General features: G+C 44.4%; 2 protein-coding genes and 2 long non-coding RNA genes across 66 annotated transcripts; 2 read left to right on the top strand and 2 right to left on the bottom strand.

Moving 5' to 3' along the window:
* Window positions 1–3,105: 3,105 nt before the first annotated feature.
* LOC127927693 (uncharacterized) lies at window positions 3,106–5,669 on the top strand. 50 transcript variants are annotated; one of them, XR_008128541.1, is made up of 7 exons: window positions 3,106–3,471; window positions 3,519–3,563; window positions 3,611–3,882; window positions 3,928–4,514; window positions 4,558–4,647; window positions 4,691–4,816; window positions 4,858–5,669. It is a non-coding gene; the product is annotated as an uncharacterized LOC127927693 (long non-coding RNA). The 50 variants fall into 50 exon arrangements; XR_008128566.1 differs by lacking the exon at window positions 3,519–3,563 and having other exon boundaries at window positions 3,748–3,882; XR_008128561.1 differs by lacking the exon at window positions 3,519–3,563 and having other exon boundaries at window positions 3,703–3,882.
* Window positions 5,670–7,020: 1,351 nt separating this feature from the next.
* On the bottom strand, window positions 7,021–22,955 carry LOC127927700 (oncoprotein-induced transcript 3 protein-like). Its single transcript, XM_052514399.1, has 13 exons — window positions 22,715–22,955; window positions 21,464–21,607; window positions 21,061–21,175; window positions 15,801–16,002; window positions 14,825–14,966; window positions 14,414–14,569; window positions 14,276–14,331; window positions 13,974–14,149; window positions 13,316–13,716; window positions 12,371–12,467; window positions 11,880–12,096; window positions 11,629–11,695; window positions 7,021–7,069 (listed from the first exon to the last, which is right to left on the bottom strand). The coding sequence occupies exons 4-12, from the start codon at window positions 15,907–15,909 to the stop codon at window positions 11,673–11,675; spliced, it is 1,377 nt and encodes a 458-aa protein (XP_052370359.1). The 5' UTR covers window positions 15,910–16,002; window positions 21,061–21,175; window positions 21,464–21,607; window positions 22,715–22,955; the 3' UTR covers window positions 7,021–7,069; window positions 11,629–11,672.
* LOC127927698 (basic salivary proline-rich protein 4-like) lies at window positions 17,801–21,616 on the top strand. The gene is made up of 5 exons (XM_052514397.1): window positions 17,801–17,967; window positions 18,539–18,898; window positions 19,019–19,286; window positions 19,526–19,671; window positions 21,469–21,616. The coding sequence occupies exons 1-5, from the start codon at window positions 17,801–17,803 to the stop codon at window positions 21,614–21,616; spliced, it is 1,089 nt and encodes a 362-aa protein (XP_052370357.1).
* A 95-nt stretch (window positions 22,956–23,050) lies between the features above and the next one.
* LOC127927699 (uncharacterized) lies at window positions 23,051–27,480 on the bottom strand. Of its 14 annotated transcripts, XR_008128679.1 has the most exons (8): window positions 26,087–27,480; window positions 25,958–26,043; window positions 25,732–25,903; window positions 25,431–25,559; window positions 24,399–25,387; window positions 24,226–24,354; window positions 24,021–24,063; window positions 23,051–23,904 (listed from the first exon to the last, which is right to left on the bottom strand). It is a non-coding gene; the product is annotated as an uncharacterized LOC127927699 (long non-coding RNA). The 14 variants fall into 14 exon arrangements; XR_008128673.1 differs by lacking the exons at window positions 24,021–24,063; window positions 25,958–26,043 and having other exon boundaries at window positions 25,732–25,860; XR_008128677.1 differs by lacking the exons at window positions 24,021–24,063; window positions 25,958–26,043 and having other exon boundaries at window positions 25,732–25,817.
* Window positions 27,481–27,951: the final 471 nt, after the last annotated feature.

Below are 27,951 nucleotides of genomic sequence, written 5' to 3'. Positions count from 1 at the left end.
CTCTCTCTGTCCATCTCTATCTCTCTCTGTCCGTCTCTCTCTGTCTCTGTCCGTCTCTCTCTCTCTGTCCGTCTCTCTCTCTCTCTGTCCATCTCTCTCTGTCCATCTCTATCTCTCTCTGTCCGTCTCTCTCTCTCTCTCTCTCTGTCCGTCTCTCTCTCTCTGTCCGTCTCTATCTCTCTCTGTCCGTCTCTCTCTGTCTGTCCGTCTCTCTCTGTCCGTCTCTCTCTCTCTCTGTCCATCTCTCTCTGTCTGTCTCTCTCTCTCTCTGTCCGTCTCTCTCTCTCTGTCCGTCTCTCTCTTTCTCTGTCCGTCTCTCTCTCTCTCTGTCCGTCTCTCTCTCTCTGTCCGTCTCTCTCTCTGTCCCTCACTCTCTCTCTGTCCCTCTCTCTCTCTATGTCCGTCTCTCTCTCTCTCTGTCCATCTCTCTCTCTCTCTGTCCCTCACTCTCTCTCTGTCCCTCTCTCTCTCTGTCTATCTCTCTCTCTCTCTGTCCCTCACTCTCTCTGTCCCTCTCTCTCTCTCTGTCCGTCTCTCTCTCTCTCTGTCCCTCTCTCTCTCTCTGTCCGTCTCTCTCTTTCTCTGTCCTTCTCTCTCTCTGTCCGTCTCTCTCTCTCTCTGTCCGTCTCTCTCTCTCTCTGTCCCTCACTCTCTCTCTGTCCCTCACTCTCTCTCTGTCCCTCACTCTCTCGCTGTCTCTCACTCTCTCGCTGTCCCTCACTCTCTCACTCTCTCGCTGTCCCTCACTCTCTCTCTGTCCCTCACTCTCTCTCTGTCCCTCACTCTCTCGCTGTCCCTCACTCTCTCTCTGTCCCTCACTCTCTCTGGCTTTCTCTCAAAATAACCTAAAACACAAGGTCAAATATACACTGGTGTTGCTTACCAAAACGATCTTGAATGTTCCTGAATGGCCTAGGGACAGTTTAAAGTGGCTTGAAAATCTATGGCATGACTTGAAAATGTCTGCCTAGCAATGATTAATAACCAACTTGACCTAGCTTGAAGGATTTTTATTGAATAATGTGCAAATATTGTGCAACCTAGTGTGCAAAGCTCTTAGAGATCTACCCAGAAATACTGTAATTGCTGCCAAAGGTAATTCCAACATGTATTTACTCAGTGGTGTGAATACTTATGTAAATGAGATATTTCTGTATTTAATTTTATATACTTTTGCAAAACTTTTCTAAAAACATGTCACTTTGTCATTATGGGGTATTGTGTGTAAATGGGTGAGACTGAGAAAACTATTTACGGGTTTTCTCAGTCGCTTTGGTGCATTTTTCACATCATCCCTAACATGTGCAAAATAACAAGTGCATTTCTCAGAAAAATTTGTACAAACTGCAATATACAATAGATATGTTTCTAAAGCTAGTCAGCCACTAAAAATCCTTAGTACATCTCTCAAAAGTAAATATTCATGCCAATGATCATGTCAGTGTCATCAGAATGATAAGTCATTGAGTCATTGTTCACGAACAAGGTCGTCAAAATGTTTAGGCATGTTGTCAATGTAACTGTGTACTTTGACAGTATTACCTGATGTAAACTTAGGCTACAGTTTGGATGACAGTTACTGTATTGAAAATGCACAAGGCTGCACTTCTATGGCATATATCAATTTCAACAGTACTATTTACATATTACTGTATGTGGGTTATTGATTGAAAGAGACGGGACAACCCAAAGGGGCACAAAGGAAAAACAACTAAATTAGAAAGAAACGCAGAAAACCACCCCTAAGGCACAACTTTTCCCTGAGTCTCATGGCATTGTTTAATCGGACCATGGTGCAAATAGCCTCCTCCTGTTGAGGTGTGAAAAGGCCTCTGCCACCTGTTTGAGGTAATCTTGCAGTCAGTCCTATGTGGGGAAATGCAGTGATGCATCGCATACTTTCACATAGACAAAAACTATGCGAACACACATTTTACTGTAAAACATACAGGTGGGTGCATGTAAGGTACAGTATGTATCTGTATAGAGTATATTTCTGTATGCTGTGAAATACAAGTGGACTACTGTAATATGAAGCATTGTAGGAAGTATACAGTATACTGCTTATATACAGTAACAGTGCACTGTACATTGGTGGACATACCTGTTCTCTCTTCGAAACGTTTGAACTATTGAGGACACGGTTGATCTCCCAATATTCGGCTGCACCCTTCGACCCGTCTCAGCCATTGTAAGGCCATGATTGACAACATGGTCTACAATAGTGGCCCCTATGTCCTCTTCTGCCTCTTCCTCTGTTTTGCCTTCCACCACGCATCCTTACTCCTCTTCTTCCTCCTCTTGGCTGTTGACCCTGTTCGTTTCCTGGTCCATCCATTATTGGTAAATTGCAACTCTGTGTTGTTGTCTGTCTATATATACTTGCCAATTGATTCTTCATGAGATGCAACTTTGAGCAATTTAGACAACTGGTTGAACTAACATTTTACATTCCTTCATGAGTGAGGGTCAATTTCACCTGCACGATTCATCAATTCACGTTTTTGTACAAAAGGTCTAATAGAAATGTGTAAAACTATGCTTGACAGTTTATGACAAATAGTTCAACAATTTTGCATGTAATGGCTTATGCAAGGAACTCATGCCTAGATGTTTTGAGGGGTAAGACTATTGAACAGAGAACCATCTACGATATTTTGATCAACATGACATGAGCAATTGATAATGTGGAAAAAAGCTGACACTTGTACATTATCAATTGCAATTTGTTCAAAGGAATAAGACATTGCTTTAATGATGTGCACAAGTGACTAGATGATTTGGAATTTGTACAAGTAGTATCAAGAATTGCACTTTTGATCTAAGAAATGCACCAAAGCGACTGAGAAAGACTGTAATCCATTTTGAATTCAGGCTGTAATGTGGAATAAGTCAAGGGGTATTGTGATGGAAATATTTATGCGTGTGCTTTTCTAATAACCAATTTATGTGTTCATGCAAGTGACTGATTAAACGTGCCTGGGAGAAATCCGCACTGTTGTATCTACAATTTGGCAGGTTTTAAATAAACTTAAGTATCAAAAGTAAATGTAATTGCTCAAATATACATTAAGTATCAAAAGTAAAAAATAATTTAAAATTCCTTACAAACCACACAGCACAATTTTCTATTTTTTATTTATTTTACCGATAACAATTTTCCTGTCCTGCTAAGCATTCAAAATGTAACACATCTTTTGGGTGTCAGGGGGAAAATTATGGAGTAAAAAGTTATTTTCTTTATTTTACATTATTTAGTTTAGGAATGTAGTGAAGTAAAAGTATACATTGTTATAAATATGAATAGTGAAGTCAAGTACAGATACCCCCCAAAACTACTTAAGTTGTACTTTAAAGTATTTTTTACTTCACACCACTTCAGCAGACTCAGAAACAAACCAATAGAGAGAGTGGCAGGTAGTAGAGGTCATGACATAAACAAACCAATAGAGAGAGTGGCAGGTAGTAGAGGTCATGATATAAACTAACCAATAGAGAGAGAGTGGCAGGTAGTAGAGGTCATGACATAAACAAACCAATAGAGAGAGTGGCAGGTAGTAGAGGTCATGATATAAACTAACCAATAGAGAGAGAGTGGCAGGTAGTAGAGGTCATGACATAAACAAACCAATAGAGAGAGTGGCAGGTAGTAGAGGTCATGACATAAACAAACCAATAGAGAGAGAGTGGCAGGTAGTAGAGGTCATGACATAAACAAACCAATAGAGAGAGTGGCAGGTAGTTGAGGTCATGATATAAACAAACCAATAGAGAGAGTGGCAGGTAGTAGAGGTCATGACATAAACAAACCAATAGAGAGAGTGGCAGGTAGTAGAGGTCATGACATAAACAAACCAATAGAGAGAGTGGCAGGTAGTAGAGGTCAGGACATAAACAAACCAATAGAGAGAGTGGCAGGTTGTAGAGGTCATGACATAAACAAACCAATAGAGAGAGAGTGGTGGGTAGTAGAGGTCAGGACATAAACTAACCAATAGAGAGAGTGGCAGGTAGTAGAGGTCATGACATAAACAAACCAATAGAGAGAGTGGCAGGTAGTAGAGGTCATGACATAAACAAACCAATAGAGAGAGTGGCAGGTAGTAGAGGTCATGACATAAACTAACCAATAGAGAGAGTGGCAGGTAGTAGAGGTCATGACATAAACAAACCAATAGAGAGAGTGGCAGGTAGTAGAGGTCATGACATAAACTAACCAATAGAGAGAGTGGCAGGTAGTAGAGGTCATGACATAAACAAACCAATAGAGAGAGTGGCAGGTAGTTGAGGTCATGATATAAACAAACCAATAGAGAGAGTGGCAGGTAGTAGAGGTCATGACATAAACAAACCAATAGAGAGAGTGGCAGGTAGTAGAGGTCATGACATAAACTAACCAATAGAGAGAGTGGCAGGTAGTAGAGGTCATGACATAAACTAACCAATAGAGAGAGTGGCAGGTAGTAGAGGTCATGACATAAACAAACCAATAGAGAGAGTGGCAGGTAGTAGAGGTCATGACATAAACTAACCAATAGAGAGTGGCAGGTAGTAGAGGTCATGACATAAACAAACCAATAGAGAGAGTGGCAGGTAGTAGAGGTCATGACATAAACTAACCAATAGAGAGAGTGGCAGGTAGTAGAGGTCATGACATAAACAAACCAATAGAGAGTGGCAGGTAGTAGAGGTCATGACATAAACTAACCAATAGAGAGAGTGGCAGGTAGTAGAGGTCATGACATAAACAAACCAATAGAGAGAGTGGCAGGTAGTAGAGGTCATGACATAAACAAACCAATAGAGAGAGTGGCAGGTAGTAGCATGACATAAACTAACCAATAGAGAGAGTGGCAGGTAGTAGAGGTCATGACATAAACAAACCAATAGAGAGAGTGGCAGGTAGTAGAGGTCATGACATAAACTAACCAATAGAGAGAGTGGCAGGTAGTAGAGGTCATGACATAAACAAACCAATAGAGAGAGTGGCAGGTAGTAGAGGTCATGACATAAACTAACCAATAGAGAGAGTGGCAGGTAGTAGAGGTCATGACATAAACAAACCAATAGAGAGAGTGGCAGGTAGTAGAGGTCATGACATAAACAAACACATTTAGAGTTTGGGACCAAAAGGTTCTGTCTGCATAAAGATTATTCTGAGATAATTGGCTTTACATTTTCCTCGTTGATTTGAATGGTGTCAGCTATTTTTTATCTTGTATTCTTTTGAACTTAACATGAATTGGGGTATTTAGAGTAATATATATATATATATATATATATATATATATATATATATGTTGAGAACATTGAAAAGAACAAGGCTAAATGTCAATAACTCAATTTGAACAAAAATACAGATAGACGCTTAACAAACATTGAAGTAAAACAAGCATATATTTGGGGTTCTGATAGGGGTATAACACTTGAACTACACTCATGAGGAATTTATAAACATTCAAGAATCAATAAATATCATACATTTATTAGTCATAAAATGATTGCCCCTTTAAAGCAATAAATCATGTTTGAATGAGTGGTGAGGCAGAGAACAGTATAAAAGAGTACTTTTGCCTAAAATGTATTTGATCAATACAGACTTATTTGCATAACAGGATTCTCAACAACAAACAATTTCTTCCACTTTCTTGAGTCACAGGAGCAACAAACAGTTGATGCAAATGTCTATATCACAGAAAAGTGAATAAGAATGAACCAACTGCATTTGTGTCGTAACGTTACAGTATTCAGTATGTAAACTAGTGTTCATTTGTGTAGTTAATGTTACCGTATTCAGTATGTAAACTAGTGTTAATTTGTGTAGTTAATGTTACCGTATTCAGTATGTAAACTAGTGTTAATTTGTGTAGTTAATGTTACCGTATTCAGTATGTAAACTCGTGTTAATTTGTGTAGTTAATGTTACCGTATTCATTATGTAAACTAGTGTTAATTTGTGTAGTTAATGTTACCGTATTCAGTATGTAAACTAGTGTTAATTTGTGTAGTTAATGTTACCGTATTCAGTATGTAAACTAGTGTTAATTTGTGTAGTTAATGTTATTGTATTCAGTATGTAAACTAGTGTTCATTTGTATTAATGTTAATTCACTAGTGTTAATTTGTGTAGTTAATGTTACCGTATTCAGTATGTAAACTAGTGTTCATTTGTGTAGTTAATGTTATTGTATTCAGTATGTAAACTAGTGTTAATTTGTGTAGTTAATGTTATTGTATTCAGTATGTAAACTAGTGTTAATTTGTGTAGTTAATGTTACCGTATTCAGTATGTAAACTAGTGTTAATTTGTGTAGTTAATGTTATTGTATTCAGTATGTAAACTAGTGTTAATTTGTGTAGTTAATGTTATTGTATTCAGTATGTAAACTAGTGTTCATTTGTGTAGTTAATGTTACCGTATTCAGTATGTAAACTAGTGTTAATTTGTGTAGTTAATGTTACCGTATTCAGTATGTAAACTAGTGTTAATTTGTGTAGTTAATGTTATTGTATTCAGTATGTATAGTGTTCATTTGTGTAGTTAATGTTAAACAGTATGTAAACTAGTGTTAATTTGTGTAGTTAATGTTACCGTATTCAGTATGTAAACTAGTGTTAATTTGTGTAGTTAATGTTATTGTATTCAGTATGTAAACTAGTGTTAATTTGTGTAGTTAATGTTACCGTATTCAGTATGTAAACTAGTGTTAATTTGTGTAGTTAATGTTATTGTATTCAGTATGTAAACTAGTGTTCATTTGTTAGTTAATGTTAAAGTTATGTAAACTAAATTTGAAATGGTGTATGCTTTTCATTTGTTGTTTAAAAACTAAAAGAAAGGTGTGCTTTTTTGGTAAACCAGAAGTGACCCTGGTCAGGCACAAATCCAGTTACATTTCTCTAATCATATGCAATGAGAGCCTCATGTTCTTCAGCTCTGCTCTTCTTCAAAAAATAGACCACGACCACTGTCAGCAGAATCAAGGTCATGATGAACAGCCCCAGCGAAGGCGATGGTTCCCCATGTCCGATCTGAGAAAATATGTAGCTTCCACATCTACAACAGGAGCTGCAATCAACAGCAAAAACAACCAAATAATGTCATCAGAGTAATGGGAGTTTATATTTGTTTAGGAAAAAGCAGGCAAGGAAAAGCAGTCATGAAAAAGTATTGGGACACAGACCATCAAGTCAGCATGTTCAGAGTTCAGGGTTATGTTTTAGGTCTGGTTAACCCTATAACCTCATCCTAAATGCTTCAACATAATTGTCTGGGACATACTGGTGTTTTTCTGGTCTAATCCTGATCGGAATGAATCCTTTACTAAGAGGGTGAACGTTATTTATAATAACGGTTACATGGAGAAAATCAGACCACTCTGAAAGGAAAATGGATGGCCCTCCCTTCAGCAAAAGATACACTACGAGGCCAAAAGTATGTGGACACCTGCTCGTCAAACATCTCATTCCAAAATCATAGGCATTAATATGGAGTTGGTCCCCATTTGCAGCTATAACAGCCTCCACTCTTCTGAGAAGGCTTTCCACTAGATGTTGGTACATTGCTGCAGGGACTTGCTTCCATTCAGCCACAAGAGCATTAGTGAGGTCGGGCACTGATGTTGGGCGATTAGGCCTGGCTCGCAATCGGCATTCCAATTCATCCCAAAGGTGTTCAATGAGGTTGAGGTCAGGGCTCTGTGCAGGCCAGTCAAGTTTTCAACACCAATCTTGACAAATAATTTCTGTATGGACCTCACTTCATCATTGTCGTGATGAAACAGGAAAAGAGCCTTCCCCAAACTGTGCCACAGAATTGGAAGCACAGAATCGTCTAGAATGTCATTGTATGCTGTAGCGTTAAGATTTCCCTTCACTGGAACTAAGGGGCCAAACCATGAAAAACAGCCCCAGACCATTATTTCTCCTACACCAAACTTTACAGTTGGCCCCACGCATTCAGGCAGGTAGTGCTCTTCTGGCATTCGCCAAACTCAGATTCAACCGTCGGACTGCCAGATGGTGAAGCGTAATTCATCACTCAGAGAGCAGCGTTTCCACAGTTCCAATGGCGGCGAGCTTTACACCACTGCAGCCGACACTTGGTATTGCACATGGTGATCTTAGGCTTGTATGCGGCTGCTCGGCCATGGAAACCCATTTCATGAAGCTCCCAAAAAACAGCTCTTATGCTGACGTTGCTTCCAGAGGCAGTTTGGATCTCGGTTGTGAGTGTTGCAACTGAGGAGAGACGATTTTAGGCGCTTCAGCAGTCGCTGGTCCGTTCTGTGAGCTTGTTTTGCCTTCCACTTCCCGGCTGAGCCGTTGTTGCTCCTAGGTGTTTCTACTTCACAATAACAGCACCTATAGTTGACCTTTAGCAATGCAGTAACTTGACGGACTGACTTGTTGGAAAGGTGGCATCCTACGACGGTGCCTCTTCAGTAAGGCCATTCTACTGCCAATGTTTGTCTATGGAGATTGCATGGCGGTGTGCTCAATTTTATACACCTGTTAGCAACGGTGTGGCTGAAATAGCAAAATCCACTCATTTGAAGGGGTTCCACATACTTTTGAATATATTGTGTATTTTCAACGATTTCAGTTATTTTACAGAGTTACAGTAAATCAGTCAATTTAAATCAATTAATTTCCTCCCTAATCTATGGATTTCACGACTGGACAAGAACAGAATCTCCATATCAAGCTGAACAGAACAGAACATAGGCTATAGGGGCGGCAGGGTAGCCTAGTGGTTAGAGCGTTGGACTAGTAACCGGAAGGTTATAAATTCAATCCCTGAGCTGACAAGGTACAAATCTGTCGTTCTGCCCCTGAACAGGCAGTTAACCCACTGTTCCTAGGCCGTCGTTGAAAATAAGAATTTGTTCTTGACTGACTTGCCTAGTTAAATAAAGGTAAATGAAATAGGCTAGTCTGACCGCAAGTTGGTGCATTTGTTGGACTAGGCCTAATCAAACAAAACATTTCAGAGGAAGCCTTTGACTCTCTTCCTGAACTGCCACAATAGGCCTACAGAGCACAGCCATTGGTTAGGATAGGCCTACAGAGCACAGCCATTGGTTAGGATGGGCCTACAGAGCACAGCCATTGGTTAGGATAGGCCTACAGAGCACAGCCATTGGTTAGGATGGGCCTACAGAGCACAGCCATTGGTTAGGATAGGCCTACAGAGCACAGCCATTGGTTAGGATGGGCCTACAGAGCACAGCCATTGGTTAGGATGGGCCTACAGAGCACAGCCATTGGTTAGGATGGGCCTACAGAGCACAGCCATTGGTTAGGATGGGCCTACAGAGCACAGCCATTGGTTAGGATAGGCCTACAGAGCACAGCCATTGGTTAGGATGGGCCTACAGAGCACAGCCATTGGTTAGGATGGGCCTACAGAGCACAGCCATTGGTTAGGATGGGCCTACAGAGCACAGCCATTGGTTAGGATGGGCCTACAGAGCACAGCCATTGGTTAGGCAGAACACCGTTTTTTGGGGGGAAGGGATGGTCAACAAGAACAGAGCAGGCCGGGGCTCAGGGTTGGAATATCCATTGCAGTGTGTAATGCAGCCTAGTTTGATTTACACCATCCCATCAGCTATCTGTGCTTCTCCCAGCATGCACTTCGTTGCCTATAGACTATGGATCATTTGATTGAGACCACTCTAAACAGCCTATAGGCTACGGATCATTTGATTGAGACCACTCTAAACAGCCTATAGGCTAGGATCATTTGATTGAGACCACTCTAAACAGCCTATAGGCTATGGATCATTTGATTGAGACCACTCTAAACAGCCTATAGGCTATGGATCATTTGATTGAGACCACTCTAAACAGCCTATAGGCCTTTGATTGAGACCACTCTAAACAGCCTAGGCTATGGATCATTTGATTGAGACCACTCTAAACAGCCTATAGGCTATGGATCATTTGATTGAGACCACTCTAAACAGCCTATAGGCTAGGGATCATTTGATTGAGACCACTCTAAACAGCCTATAGGCTATGGATCATTTGATTGAGACCACTCTAAACAGCCTATAGGCTATGGATCATTTGATTGAGACCACTCTAAACAGCCTATAGGCTATGGATCATTTGATTGAGACCACTCTAAACAGCCTATAGGCTATGGATCATTTGATTGAGACCACTCTAAACAGCCTATAGGCTATGGATCATTTGATTGAGACCATTGAGACTCTAAACAGCCTATAGGCTATGGATCATTTGATTGAGACCACTCTAAACAGCCTATAGACTATGGATCATTTGATTGAGACCACTCTAAACAGCCTATAGGCTATGGATCATTTGATTGAGACCACTCTAAACAGCCTATAGGCTATGGATCATTTGATTGAGACCACTCTAAACAGCCTATAGGCTATGGATCATTTGATTGAGACCACTCTAAACAGCCTATAGGCTATGGATCATTTGATTGAGACCACTCTAAACAGCCTATAGGCTACGGATCATTTGATTGAGACCACTCTAAACAGCCTATAGGCTATGGATCATTTGATTGAGACCACTCTAAACAGCCTATAGGCTACGGATCATTTGATTGAGACCACTCTAAACAGCCTATAGACTATGGATCATTTGATTGAGACCACTCTAAACAGCCTATAGGCTATGGATCATTTGATTGAGACCACTCTAAACAGCCTATAGGCTATGGATCATTTGATTGAGACCACTCTAAACAGCCTATAGACTATGGATCATTTGATTGAGACCACTCTAAACAGCCTATAGGCTATGGATCATTTGATTGAGACCACTCTAAACAGCCTATAGGCTATGGATCATTTGATTGAGACCACTCTAAACAGCCTATAGGCTATGGATCATTTGATTGAGACCACTCTAAACAGCCTATAGGCTATGGATCATTTGATTGAGACCACTCTAAACAGCCTATAGGCTATGGATCATTTGATTGAGACCACTCTAAACAGCCTATAGGCTATGGATCATTTGATTGAGACCACTCTAAACAGCCTATAGGCTATGGATCATTTGATTGAGACCACTCTAAACAGCCTATAGGCTATGGATCATTTGATTGAGACCACTCTAAACAGCCTATAGACTATGGATCATTTGATTGAGACCACTCTAAACAGCCTATAGGCTACGGATCATTTGATTGAGACCACTCTAAACAGCCTATAGACTATGGATCATTTGATTGAGACCACTCTAAACAGCCTATAGGCTACGGATCATTTGATTGAGACCACTCTAAACAGCCTATAGGCTATGGATCATTTGATTGAGACCACTCTAAACAGCCTATAGACTATGGATCATTTGATTGAGACCACTCTAAACAGCCTATAGACTATGGATCATTTGATTGAGACCACTCTAAACAGCCTATAGACTATGGATCATTTGATTGAGACCACTCTAAACAGCCTATAGGCTACGGATCATTTGATTGAGACCACTCTAAACAGCCTATAGGCTATGGATCATTTGATTGAGACCACTCTAAACAGCCTATAGGCTACGGATCATTTGATTGAGACCACTCTAAACAGCCTATAGGCTATGGATCATTTGATTGAGACCACTCTAAACAGCCTATAGCCTCACTTGATATTGCGTGTCCAGTGGAGAATCAGAGATGAGGGGTGGCATCAGGCACACATCGATATACAGCCTAATAAGAAACTAATTCAAAAACACTGAGAAATATTTACATTTCATCAATTACATGACCCTCCCCTGGACTAAACCTCAAAAACCTTCCCCTTGACTGAAATAGAAAAAGCATAACCCTCCCCCTTTTCCTCCAGGTACCAATTCTGTACATTTCGATCCATCACTAACAGTGGGGTAATTACCTGCACGGGTCTTTTCACCTGCACCTGTCTTCTGGTCTGCACTGGGCTGGGTCTCTCTGACCACACGGAAAGGACCCTGGGTAATGTAGTGCCTGTCTGTCTCTCCGTTGGGGAGATCTCGCCTGCGCCTCCGCGAGGCTTTGTTCAGGCAGCCCTGGTCACACCTAGAGTTGGGGTTTCCTACCTCACACAGGATGACGGTACAGGTGAGGAACACCTGGAGGAGGGTCATGGGATGTGAAAGGGGAGATGATCATCCAAGAAGATGTTCCTAATACCGGATCAACATCCACAATCAACCAGTTGGATTGATATTTGTGAAATAAACATTGAGGTTGAAATCTGTGTCTGAATAAGACCAAACCTGTGCGCCTTGATGTCGTCAGGTAAATTCCACATTGACGCAACATGATTATTCTCTAATAATGTCAGTAAATATAACAAAAGTAAGAAAGAATGTGAAGTCAAGTCATTTTGATGTTGGGTTTTACCTGGTCGTAGCTCCCAGTGAATTTGAAGGCCTGGACCTCAAAGTAGAATTGGGTTCGGTTCCCGGGATAAACCTTGACTGTCTCGTCCTTTAGACACCTTCATTGTAAAAGAAAGAAAGGAAGTACATTTTTACTGAGACAGGATGGAGACAAATTCATTCATGATTACGTTTGTGTAATCTCTCAGTCCCATTTGAAGCTTGCCAATAGCATTATGTGCTTCTCTTAGTCAATAAAGACTGGTAGACAAATAGCAACTGTGGAAAACAAAACAAAAATATTAGGGAAAACAAAACAACATTGTTTACCATTTAGGAAGGTGACATTATGTTGACTGTTACCTGTTGTTTACCATTTAGGAATACAACATTATGTTGACTGTTACCTGTTGTTTACCATTTAGGAAGGTGACATTATGTTGACTGTAACCTGTTGTTTACCATTTAGGAAGGTGACATTATGTTGACTGTAACCTGTTGTTTACCATTTAGGAATACAACATTATGTTGACTGTTACCTGTTGTTTACCATTTAGGAAGGTGACATTATGTTGACTGTAACCTGTTGTTTACCATTTAGGAATACAACATTATGTTGACTGTTACCTGTTGTTTACCATTTAGGAATACAACATTATGTTGACTGTTATCTGTTGTCACACATTCTTTACTCTTGCAGGTAAACAAAATAAGATGAGCTTTTCAGGCCACATAATGCAACAGGGGTGGTAAACAAGGAAAAAGGTTGTGTGTTTCCTATGCTGCCTTGAGTGTGTAATAGTTTGTCATGCAGGGCTCCCTTGTAAAGCAGACCTTGGTCTCACCGGGACTCCACCCTGCCTAAATAAAGGTTCAACATGTCAGAAATACAGCACGACGGCAGATTCCTGCAATTCCACTTTCACAGCTTCAAGCCCACAGCCTTTCTGTGGGACCCCTGCCTCACCCGTCTTTGATGAGGTCATAGAAGAGACTGCTGCTGGCGCTGTCATCCGGAGTGGCTTTGCAAGACTCCACCAACAGCTGTACCTTGGGCAGATCGGCCTGGGCCTGGATGCCCATGTACAGCCTGTCCATTAGCTTCACCTTCACTGGGTAAGCACTGGGATCCACCTTCTGGGTGAACTTACTGTCCTTGAAGACCTCAAAGGTGTAGCCGAAGCTCCCAAAGTTGGACTCTGTGAACATGTAGTTGGAGCTGTGGATCTGGTAATAGTTGGAAATGCTGACGGTCTTGGGATACCGGCAGGAGAAGCCGATGTTGATCCGGTTACGTCGCGTGATGGTCGCGTTGACCGCGTCGAAGGAGTTTATTTCGTTTTTGAACACCATGAAGTCACCTGCATCCTAGATAGAAGCAGAGAGAGAAACCAGATTTAGGAAGATAAGAAACAAAACACAAGAAAGGAGAAAGAGATGGCACACCTCCAAGTATGTGTGTGAGTGTGTGTGTGTGTGTGTGTGTGTGTGTGTGTGTGTGTGTGTGTGTGTGTGTGTGTGTGTGTGTGTGTGTGTGTGTGTGTGTGTGTGTGTGTGTGTGTGTGTGTGTGTGTGTGTGTGTGTGTGTGTGTGTGTGTGTGTGTGTGTTCGAATATTTCTCATACCTCCATCTTTGTGCCACAGGTTTTGAGTGACATGGTGCCCATGATGTGTGTTTGGTTGGAGGTTAGGGAGCAGGATGAGTCGGCTAGCCGCAGCCACTTCATGTCCACCCCAGGCAGATAGGCCTTGCTCACGGCGATGCTGATCCTATTCTCTGTGCACGAAACAATCGCCTCACCTGTACACAGAGGAAATGATGTGTTATGTGTGTGTCATCACGTTAGGATTGGATCTTACCCTGTAACATACATGGAAGTCTATCTAGCAACAGTGCAATGATTGAAGGGGGTGAAAATCAACTTACCTGTAAGTGCGAGGGCTTTGGCCACCACCACAACCACACATCTCATCTCTGACTGGCTGAAATGAAGAACAAATGAGAACAACAATGACCACAACAACAACAACAACAACACGTACTGTAAATGTCCCTTCAACGTACCTCTCGTTTGTCTCGGCAGTGAAACAGATGGGAATGTTTTGTCTCAGGTGTCTTTCCTGCGGGATCCAGCCCAGGAAGAGCCTCGTGACACCAAAGCCCTCATCCCTGATCTTCTTGGTCATGTTGGAAGGGCCGCTGACCTGGAAGTCAAATGTCCTTTGAGGAAGCAGAAAGACAGACAAGTTACAACCCCTGGACAAGTGTGAGGATGCCAAGGAGTATTTTGGTTATATCAAACTCTATTCATCTCATTCAGTTTCAATTTTCATGTGCTGTTTTCAAGCTGGTTATAAAAAACAAGCATTGCTAAGTGTTGTGGTCTCTGCAGTCAGTCAGTCCAGAGGTGAGACAATGGGGGAAGTCGATGGACTTTGGACAGTAAGGTGATGTAGGTGAGAGAGGTACTCTTACTTGGCATGAGCGGTTTTTACTCGGGCTTCGAGTTGGTACAGGAGACCCACAGCGGCATGATGGACATCCCCATGTGAAGGTGTTGGAGTCAAGAACTGTGGTCGTATGTAGCCAGGGAGACAGTTGGACAGAGCTGGCTGGACTAAAACCACAGAAAGGACAGGTTGTAGATACAGTACCAGTCAATCATTTAGACACACCTACTCATTCAAGGGTTATTTATTTATTTTTTTACTATTTTCTAAATTGTAGAATAATAGTGAAGACATCAAAACTATGAAATGACACATACGGAATCATGTAGTAACCAAAAAAGTGTTAAACAAATCTAAATATATTTTATATTTGACATTCTTCAAAGTAGCCACCCTTTGCCTTGATGACAGCTTTGCACACTCTTGGCATCCTCTATGTAGCCAGTGAGACAGTTGGCTGGACTAAAACCAGAGAAAGGACAGGTTTTAGACATCTAGTGTGTGTGTTAATAAAGGGGCATTCTGGGATTGCTACATCCATTATTATACTATTAAATTAATGATATATAGACATTGATTCTTCAAGACTATGACTTATAGAAATGCCTCAGGAGCTTAGTTCAACTGTCTTAATAAATCACTAGCTAAAAGACAAGCTTGTTTTATTTAATCTAATGTTTGTATAGTTTTATAGCATGGTTAAAGCTATCATTTTGATCTCATGGATGGTCAGTCCTTGTATCCATAGCTATCATTTTAATCTCATGGATAGCAGTCCTTGTATATCCATTTTAATCTCATGGATTCAGTCCTGATGGATAGTCATTTTGATCTGATGGATAGTCAGTCCTTGTATCCATAGCTATCATTTTGATCTGATGGATAGTCAGTCCTTGTATCCATAGCTATCATTTTGATCTGATGGATGGTCAGTCCTTTTTTAAAAATGTTTAATTTGACATGTCAGTTAAATAAAATTAACTGTGAGACATGCTACTTACTCTCCACGGCAAACTGCAAGGGCACGCGGCTGAACGGGGTCGGAGTCGGGTTATTGGCATAGGACTCGTTCAGGGCCTTTCTGGTATAATTTGATTTATATCCCGTCATGTTGACGTCTACAGTGGGGTGGTCCTGCAGCAGCACCTCAAATACATGCAACCCTGCAGCCAACTGGCCTGTGGCATGCAGAGTGCACTGGACCTGGAGGGATGAGATGATAGTGAATTAACTGCTGATCTAGGAACAGTTTCTCCCTGTCCACTGAATCCTATTCATTATGATCTGAAAAGGAAAAGCTGATCCCAGATCAGTGCACCTACGCCATGTTGGATGTTAATTGTGCTCAATTGGATTGAATGTTTATAATAAATAATAATCAACAAGGGTCTTTCACACTAGACCAGGGATCTTCAACATTATCTTACCCAGGGACCCGTCCCAGGCAAACTGGCGACGCAGGGACCCGTCCCAGGCAAACCAGCAACCCAGGGACCCGTCCCAGGCAAACCGGCAACCCAGGGACCCGTCCCAGGCAAACCAGCAACCCAGGGACCCGTCCCAGGCAAACCAGCAACCCAGGGACCCGTCCCAGGCAAACCGGCGACGCAGGGACCCGTACCATGCAAACCGGCAACCCAGGGACCCGTCCCAGGCAAACCAGCAACCCAGGGACCCGTCCCAGGCAAACCGGCAACCCAGGGACCCGTCCCAGGCAAACCGGCGACGCAGGCACCAGTCCCAGGCAACCGGCGACCCAGGACCCGTCCCAGGCAAACCGCGACGCAGGCACCAGTCCCAGGCAAACCAGCAACAGGGACCCGTCCCAGGCAAACCGGCGACGCCACCAGTCCCAGCCAAACCGGCAACCCAGGGACCCGTCCCAGGCAAACCAGCAACCCAGGGACCCGTCCCAGGCAAACCGCATGGGACCCGTCCCAGGCAAACCGGGGCGACAGGGACCTGTCCCAGGCAAGCCGGGCAACCCAGGTCTCAGGCAAACCGCAACCCAGGGACCCGTCTCAGGCAAACCGAACCCAGGGACCCGTCCCAGGCAAACCGGGCGACGCAGGGACCCGTCCAGGCAAACCGAGACCCAGGGACCCGTCTCAGGCAAACCAGCATACCCAGGGACCCGTCCCAGGCAAACCTGCAACCCAGGGACCCGTCCCAGGCAAACCGGCAACCCAGGGACCCGTCCCAGGCAAACCGGCGACCCAGGGACCTGTCCCAGGCAAACCGGCAACCCAGGACCTGTCCCAGGCAAACCGGTAACCCAGGGACCCGTCTCAGGTGAACCGGGAGGGACCCGTCCCAGGCAAACCGGCACGCAGGGACCCGTTGCAGGCAAACTTTGGCAACCGGCAACCCAGGGACCCGTCCCAGGCAAACCAGCAACCCAGGGACCCGTCCCAGGCAAACCAGCAACCAGGGATCCGTCCCAGGCAAACCCGGCACGCAGGGACCCGTACCATGCAAACCGGCAACCCAGGGACCCGTCCCAGGCAAACCAGCAACCCAGGGACCCGTCCCAAAACCGGCAACCAGGGACCCGTCCCAGGCAAACCGGACGCAGGCACCAGTCCCAGGCAAACCGACAGGGACCCGTCCCAGGCAAACCGGCAACCCAGGGACCCGTCCCAGGCAAACCGGCGACCCAGGGACCCGTCCCAGGCAAACCGGCGACCCAGGGACCTCGTCCCAGGCAAACCCAGGGACCTGTCCCAGGCAAACCGGCAACCCAGGGACCTGTCCCAGGCAAACCGGTAACCCAGGGACCCCTCAGGCAAACCGGCAACCCAGGGACCCGTCCCAGGCAAACCGGCGGCAGGGACCCAGGCAAACTGGCGACGCAGGGACCCGTCCCAGGCAAAGCAGACCCGTCCCAGGCAGGCAACCCAGGGACCCGTCCCAGGCAAACCAGCAACCCAGGGACCGTCCCAGGCAAACCAGCAACCCAGGGATCCGTCCCAGGCAAACCGGCGACGCAGGGACCCGTACCATGCAAACCGGCAACAGGGACCCGTCCCAGGCAAACCAGCAACCCAGGGACCCGTCCCAGGCAAACCGGCACCCAGGGACCCGTCCCAGGCAACCTACGCAGGCACCAGTCCCAGGCAAACCGGCCCCAGGGACCCGTCCCAGGCAAACCGGCAACTCCAGGGACCCGTAGGCAAACCGGCGACCCAGGGACCCGTCCCAGGCAACCGCGAAGGGACCTCGTCCCAGGCAAACCGGCAACCCAGGGACCTGTCCCAGGCAAATCGGTAACCCAGGGACCCGTCTCAGGCAAACCAGCAACCCAGGGACCCGTCCCAGGCAAACCGGCGACGCAGGGACCCGTCCCAGGCAAACCGGCAACCCAGGGACCCCGTCCCAGGCAAACCGGCAACCCAGGGACCCGTCCCAGGCAAACCGGCAACCCAGGCACCAGTCCCAGGCAAACCGGCGACCCAGGGACCTGTCCCAGGCAAGCCGGCAACCCAGGGACCCGTCTCAGGCAAACCGGCAACCCAGGGACCCGTCTCAGGCAAACCGGCAACCCAGGGACCCGTCCCAGGCAAACCGGCGACGCAGGGACCCGTCCAAGGCAAACCGGAGACCCAGGGACCCGTCTCAGGCAAACCAGCAACCCAGGGACCCGTCCCAGGCAAACCTGCAACCCAGGGACCCGTCCCAGGCAAACCGGCAACCCAGGGACCCGTCCCAGGCAAACCGGCGACCCAGGGACCCGTCCCAGGCAAACCGGCACCCAGGGACCTGTCCCAGGCAAACCGGCAACCCAGGGACCCGTCTCAGGCAAACCTGCAACCCAGGGACCCGTCCCAGGCAAACCGGCGACGCAGGGACCCGTTGCAGGCAAACTGGCGACCACAGGACCCGTCCCAGGCAAACCAGGCAACCCAGGGACCCGTCCCAGGCAAACCGAACCCAGGGACCCGTCCCAGGCAAACCAGCAACCCAGGGACCCGTCCCAGGCAAACCAGCAACCCAGGGATCCGTCCCAGGCAAACCGTTGCAAACCGGCAACCAGGGACCCGTCCCAGGCAAACCAGCAACCCAGGGACCCGTCCCAGGCAAACCGGCAACCCAGGGACCCGTAGGCAAACCGGCGACGCAGGCACCAGTCCCAGGCAAACCGGCGACCCAGGGACCCGTCCCAGGCAAACCGGCAACCCAGGGACCCGTCCCAGGCAAACCTGTTTGGGACCCGTCCCAGGCAAACCGGCGACCCAGGGACCTTCCCAGGCAAACCGCAACCCAGGACCTGTCCCAGGCAAACCGGCGACGCAGGGACCCGTCGCAGGCAAACCAGCAACCCAGGGACCCTGTCCCAGGCAAACCGGCGACGCAGGGACCCGTACCAGGCAAACCGGCAACCCAGGGACCCGTCCCAGGCAAACCAGCAACCCAGGGACCCGTCCCAGGCAAACCGGCAACCCAGGGACCCGTCCCAGGCAAACCAGCAACCCAGGCACCAGTCCCAGGCAAACCGGCGACCCAGGGACCCGTCCCAGGCAAACCGGCGACGCAGGGACCCGTCCCAGGCAAACCGGCAACCCAGGGACCCGTCCCAGGCAAACCGGCAACCCAGGGACCCGTCCCAGGCAAACCGGCAACCCAGGGACCCGTCCCAGGCAAACCGGCGACGCAGGCACCAGTCCCAGGCAAACCGGCGACCCAGGGACCTGTCCCAGGCAAACCGGCAACCCAGGGACCCGTCCAGGCAAACCGGCAACCCAGGGACCCGTCTCAGGCAAACCGGCAACCCAGGGACCAGTCCCAGGCAAACCTGCAACCCAGGGACCCGTCCCAGGCAAACCGGCAACCCAGGGACCCGTCCCAGGCAAACCGCGAAGGGACCCGTCCCAGGCAAACCGGCGACCCAGGACCTCGTCCCAGGCAAACCGGTTTACCCAGGGACCCGTCCCAGGCAAACCGGCAACCCAGGGACCCGTCCCAGGCAAACCGGCGACCCAGGGACCCGTCCCAGGCAAACCGGCGACCCAGGGACCTCGTCCCAGGCAAACCGGCGACCCAGGGACCCGTCCCAGGCAAACCGGTGACCCAGGGACCCGTCCCAGGCAAACTGGCGACCCAGGGACCCGTCCCAGGCAAACCGGCGACCAACATCATACAGTTAGCAAAAAGTGGTTTTCCTTCACATCAGGTAAATGATAATGGAAAGGAGAAGTAATCAACATTTTAAAATGAAAATATTACGTAGATAATTTTCATTATTTTGATCTCCCCACATTATAATTGGAAGAGGAAGTGTAAACTCTAACATAGCCTATTAGCTAGAAAGGTAATTCCAAACACATTTTTGCTAAGAGCGACTGTTTATCTGGTTAAACAAAGGTCAGCCATGTGTTGGCAAAGCATTATGTCCAAGTCAAGAAAGCAGCAGTGGCACTGGTAGCCTGTGCCGCATTCACATGCTATCAGAGTTATCGGAAGTGGGAACGGCCTTCTAAGTCGGAGTTACAAGTGGGAACGGCCTTCTAAGTCGGAGTTACAAGTGGGAACGGCCTTCTAAGTCGGAGTTACAAGTGGGAAGCTTGTTGTTTCCCGAATTGCCATGTAGCGACGTTTCACCACTGACATTTCAGCTTTTCAACCAAAAAATGACAACAAATCCCTTTTTGACAATTACAACATTATCAATGTGGATAATGTAGCTAGTTTGACCATATCGTCAATGTTAAGCAAGCTAATTTTATAATTAGCAACGTTAGCTAGCTTATCAAGCTAGCTAAAATCGTATTTGTTAAAGAATCGATCTAACTTCAAAGGCATGTGAACACATTCATGTCGGACTTACGACTTCCCACTTCCCAGTTTCCCATTTCCCACGAGCACATGAAGCCACCCCTATTCGCGTGTGCTTTTTAAAATCCGAAATCAGATACTCCAGTGAGTGTCATTGGATACCATGAGTGTAATTTGCTTAATGTTCAGAGTTGAGAAATAAAGTTGACATCGTTAGAAATAAGATATTCTCCTCTTGTCTACTGTGGGTATGTAATAATAAATGTGTTTATTCTGTTGTTGCTATAGCGATATTCATAAAAACATTGAGAGGGGGAGCCTTCTGCAGTACCTCCGCAGGGATTGTTCACGTGCCTTTGAAGTCGGAACAATTCTTCAACCGATCTGATTTTAGCTATCTTAATAATACCCCACGCACTAAACCGTTAATAAACGGGCTTGATTTCATCTACATCAATCTGCAGGGAGGGATATTGTTAATTTTATTACCCTGTCAAGTGTAATGTTGGGGTGTGCGACGTTCACAGGGAAGTGGCACCTCACGTCATCTCCATCCGGGTCATAGGCCAAGAGAGGAAGAGTGGAAAAGCAGTTCTGAGGAACTCTACTCATGACATCACAGAGAGAAACAAAAAAAAAACACTTTCATTAGTAGTTCATAATCCCAGATAACAGCGACGTGACTGTAGTGTTATATAGATGTAGAATAAAACAGAATGTATTGTTTAACCCTTTAGACGACAATAGAATTCTAGAATGCTGCTGTAGATGACTGAGACGGCCCCTATGGGTTCTAAAGGGCTCAGGTTGAAATATGCCACTAAGTTTAGTGTGTGGTTATTTGGCAGAAGCTCTTTTTGGTACATTCAGTTTGCTTCCCTCGTGGTCGTACCGCAGGGTTGGGACAGTTGCCGTGACAGGAGGTGTGTTTTGGGTTGGAGGCCCCGGGCTGACCCGTAACCCCAAATCCACCTCGGTGTGTATTGTCCAGTTGGTCTTTCCATTGACATTGGAGCCCCAACAGCAACCTGAGTCACTACAATGAGAGGTTGAATCAGTGCATTGAAGTGGTAGATCAGCATGACATCATTCTGACAGATACCAGTATTTTCTAGTGATTCCATCCACATCATCAATATAACTGTTATTTCCACAGTGGTCAGATTGCAATGTTATGTCTTTCCAACATTAAAATCCAGCAAAATGTTGTTTGATGGGATCGAGCACAACAAACACAGCAACAGTAACTATACAGGGTTTGTGTGTGTGTCGGGGGTGGCTTGGGGGTGGGGGGCGGAGCACAACAAACACAGCAACAGTAACTACACAGGGTTTGTGTGTGTGTCGGGGGTGGCTTGGGGGTGGGGGGCGGAGCACAACAGACACAGCAACAGTAACTACACAGGGTTTGTGTGTGTGTCGGGGGGTGGCTTGGGGGGGTGGGGGGCGGAGCACAACAGACACAGCAACAGTAACTACACAGGGTTTGTGTGTGTGTCGGGGGTGGTGGCTTGGGGAGGTGGGGGGTGGCGGAGCACAACAAACACAGCAACAGTAACTACACAGGGTTTGTGTGTGTGTCGGGGGTGGCTTGGGGGTGGGGGGCGGAGCACAACAAACACAGCAACAGTAACTATACAGGGTTTGTGTGTGTGTCGGGGGGTGGCTTGGGGGGAGGGGTGGGGGCAACAGTGGGTTTGTGTGTGTGTCGGAGGTGGCACAACAGACACAGCAACAGTAACTATACAGGGTTTGTGTGTGTGTCGGGGGGTGGCTTGGGGGGGGGGGCGGAGCACAACAAACACAGCAACAGTAACTATACAGGGTTTGTGTGTGTGTCGGGGGGTGGCTTGGGGGTGGGGGGCGGAGCACAACAGACACAGCAACAGTAACTATACAGGGTTTGTGTGTGTGTCGGGGGGGTGGCTTGGGGGTGGGGGGCGGAGCACAACAGACACAGCAACAGTAACTACACAGTGTTTGTGTGTGTGTCGGGGGGGGGAGGGGGGTGTCAAGATGCCTGGATGATGTGCTTATTACTCTTCAAAACAGCATTCAACAGATGACTTCCTGTCTCTAACACCCAGAGGCTGACGACAACCCCCGCCCCTTCCTCCACCACACCCAGAAAATCCAAGTTTACCTCAGGGTGTAGGATTGGGTTTTCTGGTCCCTAGTGAAGTTTCTAGTGAAGTGTCCCTCCGACTGGCACCAGAGGCTTTGGCCGGACTGGTCCTTGTCGGTGGTCTGCACGACAGGTCCTTGTCGGTTGGCACTGCCATTACAGTAGCCGCTGGTGCACTCCCAGGAGAACTGCTGTTCACACCTGTCCCGGCCATTCTCACGGTAATGGAATTGTACCTGCCAGCACACAGGTTAGGATCCATACTCACAGACAGCCTCAGAGTAGGAGTGCTGATACAGGATCAGTTTTGCCTGTTAGATCATAATGAATAAGAGTATACGGACAGGGGGACCCTGATCCTAGATCAGCACTACCACTCTGAGAAGCTTTTTGAATATATGGCCCTGCTAGGGGAGATAGGTCGGTTTGCATTAAGAATGTTTAGAAATGGTTGCATCCAGACAGAATGAATAATGTTTACATCAAGATAGAAAGAATGGTTACATCAAGATAGAAAGAATGGTTACATCCAGACAGAATGAATAATGTTTACATCAAGATAGAAAGAATGGTTACATCCAGACAGAATGAATAATGGTTACATCAAGATAGAAAGAATGGTTACATCAAGATAGAAAGAATGGTTGCATCAAGACAGAACGAAAAACGGTTGCACCAAGACAGAATGAATAATGGTTACATCAAGATAGAAAGAATGGTTACATCAAGACAGAATGAATAATGGTTACATCAAGATAGAAAGAATGGTTACATCAAGACAGAATGAATAATGGTTACATCAAGATAGAAAGAATGGTTACATCAAGACAGAATTAATAATGGTTACATCAAGATAGAAATAATGGTTACATCAAGATAGAAAGAATGGTTACATCAAGACAGAACGAAAAACGGTTGCACCAAGACAGAACAAATAATTAATACATGTTTGATATAATATATTAGTTAATATTGTTGAATAGTTATCAAGAGTGCATTAGATGGTAAATGTACTGTAATATTGTCCCATGACTCAAGCTATTTCTCAACTTGAAGATCTTTCCCCCAAATTCTTCCACAGAGTTTACGTAAAGAAACTGCTAAATCAATTTCCTCCATCACCTAGTTTATGTAGAAAAGCTGCTAAATCAATGTCCTCCATCACCTAGTTTATGTAGAAAAGCTGCTAAATCAATTTCCTGCATCACCTAGTTTATGTAGAAAAGCTGCTAAATCAATGTTCCATCACCTAGTTTATGTAGAAAAGCAAATCAATTTCCATCAGTTTATGTAGAAAAGCTGCTAAATCAATGTCCTCCATCACCTAGTTTATGTAGAAAAGCTGCTAAATCAATTTCCTCCATCACCTAGTTTATGTAGAAAAGCTGCTAAATCAATGGTCCATCACCTAGTTTATGTAGAAAAGCTGCAAATCAATTTCCTCCATCACCTAGTTTATGTAGAAAAGCTGCTAAATCAATTTCCTCCATCACCTAGTTTATGTAGAAAAGCTGCTAAATCAATATCACCTAGTTTATGTAGAAAAGCTGCTAAATCAATTTCCTCCATCACCTAGTTTATGTAGAAAAGCTGCTAAATCAATGTCCTCCATCACCTAGTTTATGTAGAAAAGCTGCTAAATCAATTTCCTCCATCACCTAGTTTATGTAGAAAAAGCTGCTAAATCAATGTCCTCCATCACCTAGTTTATGTAGAAAAGCTGCTAAATCAATTTCCTCCATCACCTAGTTTATGTAGAAAAGCTGCTAAATCAATTTCCTCCATCACCTAGTTTATGTAGAAAAGCTGCTAAATCAATGTCCTCCATCACCTAGTTTATGTAGAAAAGCTGCTAAATCAATTTCCTCCATCACCTAGTTTATGTAGAAAAGCTGCTAAATCAATGTCCTCCATCACCTAGTTTATGTAGAAAAGCTGCTAAATCAATGTCCTCCATCACCTAGTTTATGTAGAAAAGCTGCTAAATCAATTTCCTCCATCACCTAGTTTATGTAGAAAAGCTGCTAAATCAATTTCCTCCATCACCTAGTTTATGTAGAAAAGCTGCTAAATCAATGTCCTCCATCACCTAGTTTATGTAGAAAAGCTGCTAAATCAATTTCCTCCATCACCTAGTTTATGTAGAAAAGCTGCTAAATCAATTTCCTCCATCACCTAGTTTATGTAGAAAAGCTGCTAAATCAATTTCCTCCATCACCTAGTTTATGTAGAAAAGCTGCTAAATCAATGTCCTCCATCACCTAGTTTATGTAGAAAAGCTGCTAAATCAATTTCCTCCATCACCTAGTTTATGTAGAAAAGCTGCTAAATCAATTTCCTCCATCACCTAGTTTATGTAGAAAAGCTGCTAAATCAATTTCCTCCATCACCTAGTTTATGTAGAAAAGCTGCTAAATCAATTTCCTCCATCACCTAGTTTATGTAGAAAAGCTGCTAAATCAATGTCCTCCATCACCTAGTTTATGTAGAAAAGCTGCTAAATCAATTTCCTCCATCACCTAGTTTATGTAGAAAAGCTGCTAAATCAATTTCCTCCATCACCTAGTTTATGTAGAAAAGCTGCTAAATCAATTTCCTCCATCACCTAGTTTATGTAGAAAAGCTGCTAAATCAATGTCCTCCATCACCTAGTTTATGTAGAAAAGCTGCTAAATCAATGTCCTCCATCACCTAGTTTATGTAAAGAAACTGCTAAATCAATTTCCTCCATCACCTAGTTTATGTAGAAAAGCTGCTAAATCAATGTCCTCCATCACCTAGTTTATGTAGAAAAGCTGCTAAATCAATGTCCTCCATCACCTAGTTTATGTAGAAAAGCTGCTAAATCAATGTCCTCCATCACCTAGTTTATGTAAAGAAACTGCTAAATCAATTTCCTCCATCACCTAGTTTATGTAGAAAAGCTGCTAAATCAATTTCCTCCATCACCTAGTTTATGTAGAAAAGCTGCTAAATCAATGTCCTCCATCACCTAGTTTATGTAGAAAAGCTGCTAAATCAATTTCTTCCATCACCTAGTTTATGTAGAAAAGCTGCTAAATCAATTTCCTCCATCACCTAGTTTATGTAGAAAAGCTGCTAAATCAATTTCCTCCATCACCTAGTTTATGTAGAAAAGCTGCTAAATCAATTTCCTCCATCACCTAGTTTATGTAGAAAAGCTGCTAAATCAATGTCCTCCATCACCTAGTTTATGTAGAAAAGCTGCTAAATCAATTTATGTAGAAAGCTCCATCACACCTAGTTTATGTAGAAAAGCTGCTAAATCAATTTCCTCCATCACCTAGTTTATGTAGAAAAGCTGCTAAATCAATTTCCTCCATCACCTAGTTTATGTAGAAAAGTTGCTAAATCAATTTCCTCCATCACCTAGTTTATGTAGAAAAGCTGCTAAATCAATGTCTTACTTTCATTGGACGTGGAATTGATGCGTAGTGTTGTTTTCATTTTTTATAAATTGCACTTAAGATTTTCCATTTGCAAATCTACTAACAGGAAATAACTTGGAATTGACCACAAACTACACTGTAAAACCCAAGGCATTTTAACTCAAATACTACTCGTAAGTTGAACTCAATGAAAAGTCATTAGTGCTTTAAATGTTTATGTAGTACTGACTCAAAACTAAATGATAAGTCACATCAACTCCATTAAAAAAAAGAATACATCTGGGAATTTGGGGAAAGTTACCGGAATTTTGCAAATCTACTTGAAGGCCTTATGTGGCCTGTAAACCATGAGTTTCATGCCAATGTATTAAAGTATAGCTAGGATTCATAATAAGGCTTTATGAGATATGTAATGTATTGTCATAATGAGTTTTATTATAATGATAACATTCACCTAGGAACTCACTTGGTGAAGGCCACAGGACTGAAAATGAACGAATTCAACAATCATGTCTCTGTCACTAACAAGTACTGTCATGGGTGGTAAGTCTACACTTCACTCTGAAAGGCAAGGTATGCTGGTAAATTATATTGGAGGTGTGGCTTAGTGGGGGCATTACTCTAAATGTTCATGTTGATACAACTCAAATCTATTGTCACAGTGACAATATCACTTTAAGTAACTGTACTGAGATACAGCGGTGAAAAAAGTACTAAATTGTCATACTTGAGTACAAGATACCTTAACAGAAAAGTAATAGTCACCCAGTAAAATAATACTTGAGTAAAAATCTACAATGATTTGGTTTTAAAAATACTTAAGTAAATGGAATTGCTAAAATGTACTTAAATATCAAAAGTAAAAGTATAAATCATTTCAAATTCCTTATATTAATCAAACCAGATGACACAATTGTCTTTTCATTTTTAAATGTATGTATAGCCAGGGGCACACTACAACACTCAGACATCATTAACAAATGAAGCAGTTGTGTTTAGTGAGTCCGCCAGATCAGAGGGAAAAGGGGATGATGACCAGAGATGTTCTTTTGACAAGTGTGTGAATTGGACAATTCTCCTGTCAAAATGTTATTTCGGAATGTATTGAAGTAAAAGTAAAAGTTGCCAAAAATATAAATAGTAAAGTAAAGTACATAGACCCCACAAAATACTTAAGTAGTCATTTTTTAAAGTATTGTTTACTTAAGTACTTTACACCACTGCTCAGATATATTAAGTGCAATGAGTTTCCTCACAAGTTTTGAGTATCTGGATTTACAGTGTACTGTTATCAACCCTAGCTTTATCTCCTTTCTCTCTTCCTCCCCTCTATCTTCCTTTCCCTCTTCTTCCTCCTCTATCTTCCTTTCTCTCTTCTATCTTCCTTTCTCTCTTCCTCCCCCTCTATCTTCCTTTCTCTCTTCCTCCCCCTTCTATCTTCCTTTCTCTCTTCCTCCTCCTCTATCTTCCTTTCCCTCTTCCTCCTCCTCTATCTTCCTTTCTCTCTTCCTCCCCTCTTCTATCTTCCTTTCCCTCTTCCTCCCCCTCTATCTTCCTTTCTCTCCTCCTCCTCCTCTCTCTTCCTTTCTCTCATCCTCCTCTTCTATCTTCCTTTCTCTCTTCCTCCCCCTCTATCTTCCTGTCTCTCTTCCTCACCCTTCTATCTTCCGTTCTCTCTTCCTGTCTCTCTTCCTCCTCCTCTATCTTCCTGTCTCTCTTCCTCACCCTTCTATCTTCCGTTCTCTCTTCCTGTCTCTCTTCCTCCTCCTCTATCTTCCTGTCTCTTTTCCTCACCCTTCTATCTTCCTGTCTCTCTTCCTCCTCCTATATCTTCCTGTCTCTCTT

This window comes from Oncorhynchus keta, unplaced genomic scaffold (genome assembly GCF_023373465.1).
Source record: "Oncorhynchus keta strain PuntledgeMale-10-30-2019 unplaced genomic scaffold, Oket_V2 Un_scaffold_17407_pilon_pilon, whole genome shotgun sequence".
Classification (NCBI taxonomy): domain Eukaryota; kingdom Metazoa; phylum Chordata; class Actinopteri; order Salmoniformes; family Salmonidae; genus Oncorhynchus; species Oncorhynchus keta.
This window is presented reverse-complemented; position numbering and strand designations above follow the sequence as displayed.

Coding starts and splice junctions, on each gene's coding strand:
- LOC127927700 (XM_052514399.1), bottom strand. CDS start 15,909: ATGACGGGATATAAATCAAATTATACCAGAAAGGCCCTGAACGAGTCC. Junction 14,570..14,824: donor GTAAAAACCGCTCATGCCAA/GTAAGAGTACCT, acceptor GCTTCCTCAAAG/GACATTTGACTTCCAGGTCA. Junction 11,696..11,879: donor AGGTGAAAAGACCCGTGCAG/GTAATTACCCCA, acceptor GTTTCTTATTAG/GCTGTATATCGATGTGTGCC.
- LOC127927698 (XM_052514397.1), top strand. CDS start 17,801: ATGCAAACCGGCAACAGGGACCCGTCCCAGGCAAACCAGCAACCCAGG. Junction 18,899..19,018: donor AACCGGCAACCCAGGGACCC/GTAGGCAAACCG, acceptor GACCCGTCCCAG/GCAAACCGGCGACCCAGGGA. Junction 19,672..21,468: donor CGCGAAGGGACCCGTCCCAG/GCAAACCGGCGA, acceptor GTCGTACCGCAG/GGTTGGGACAGTTGCCGTGA.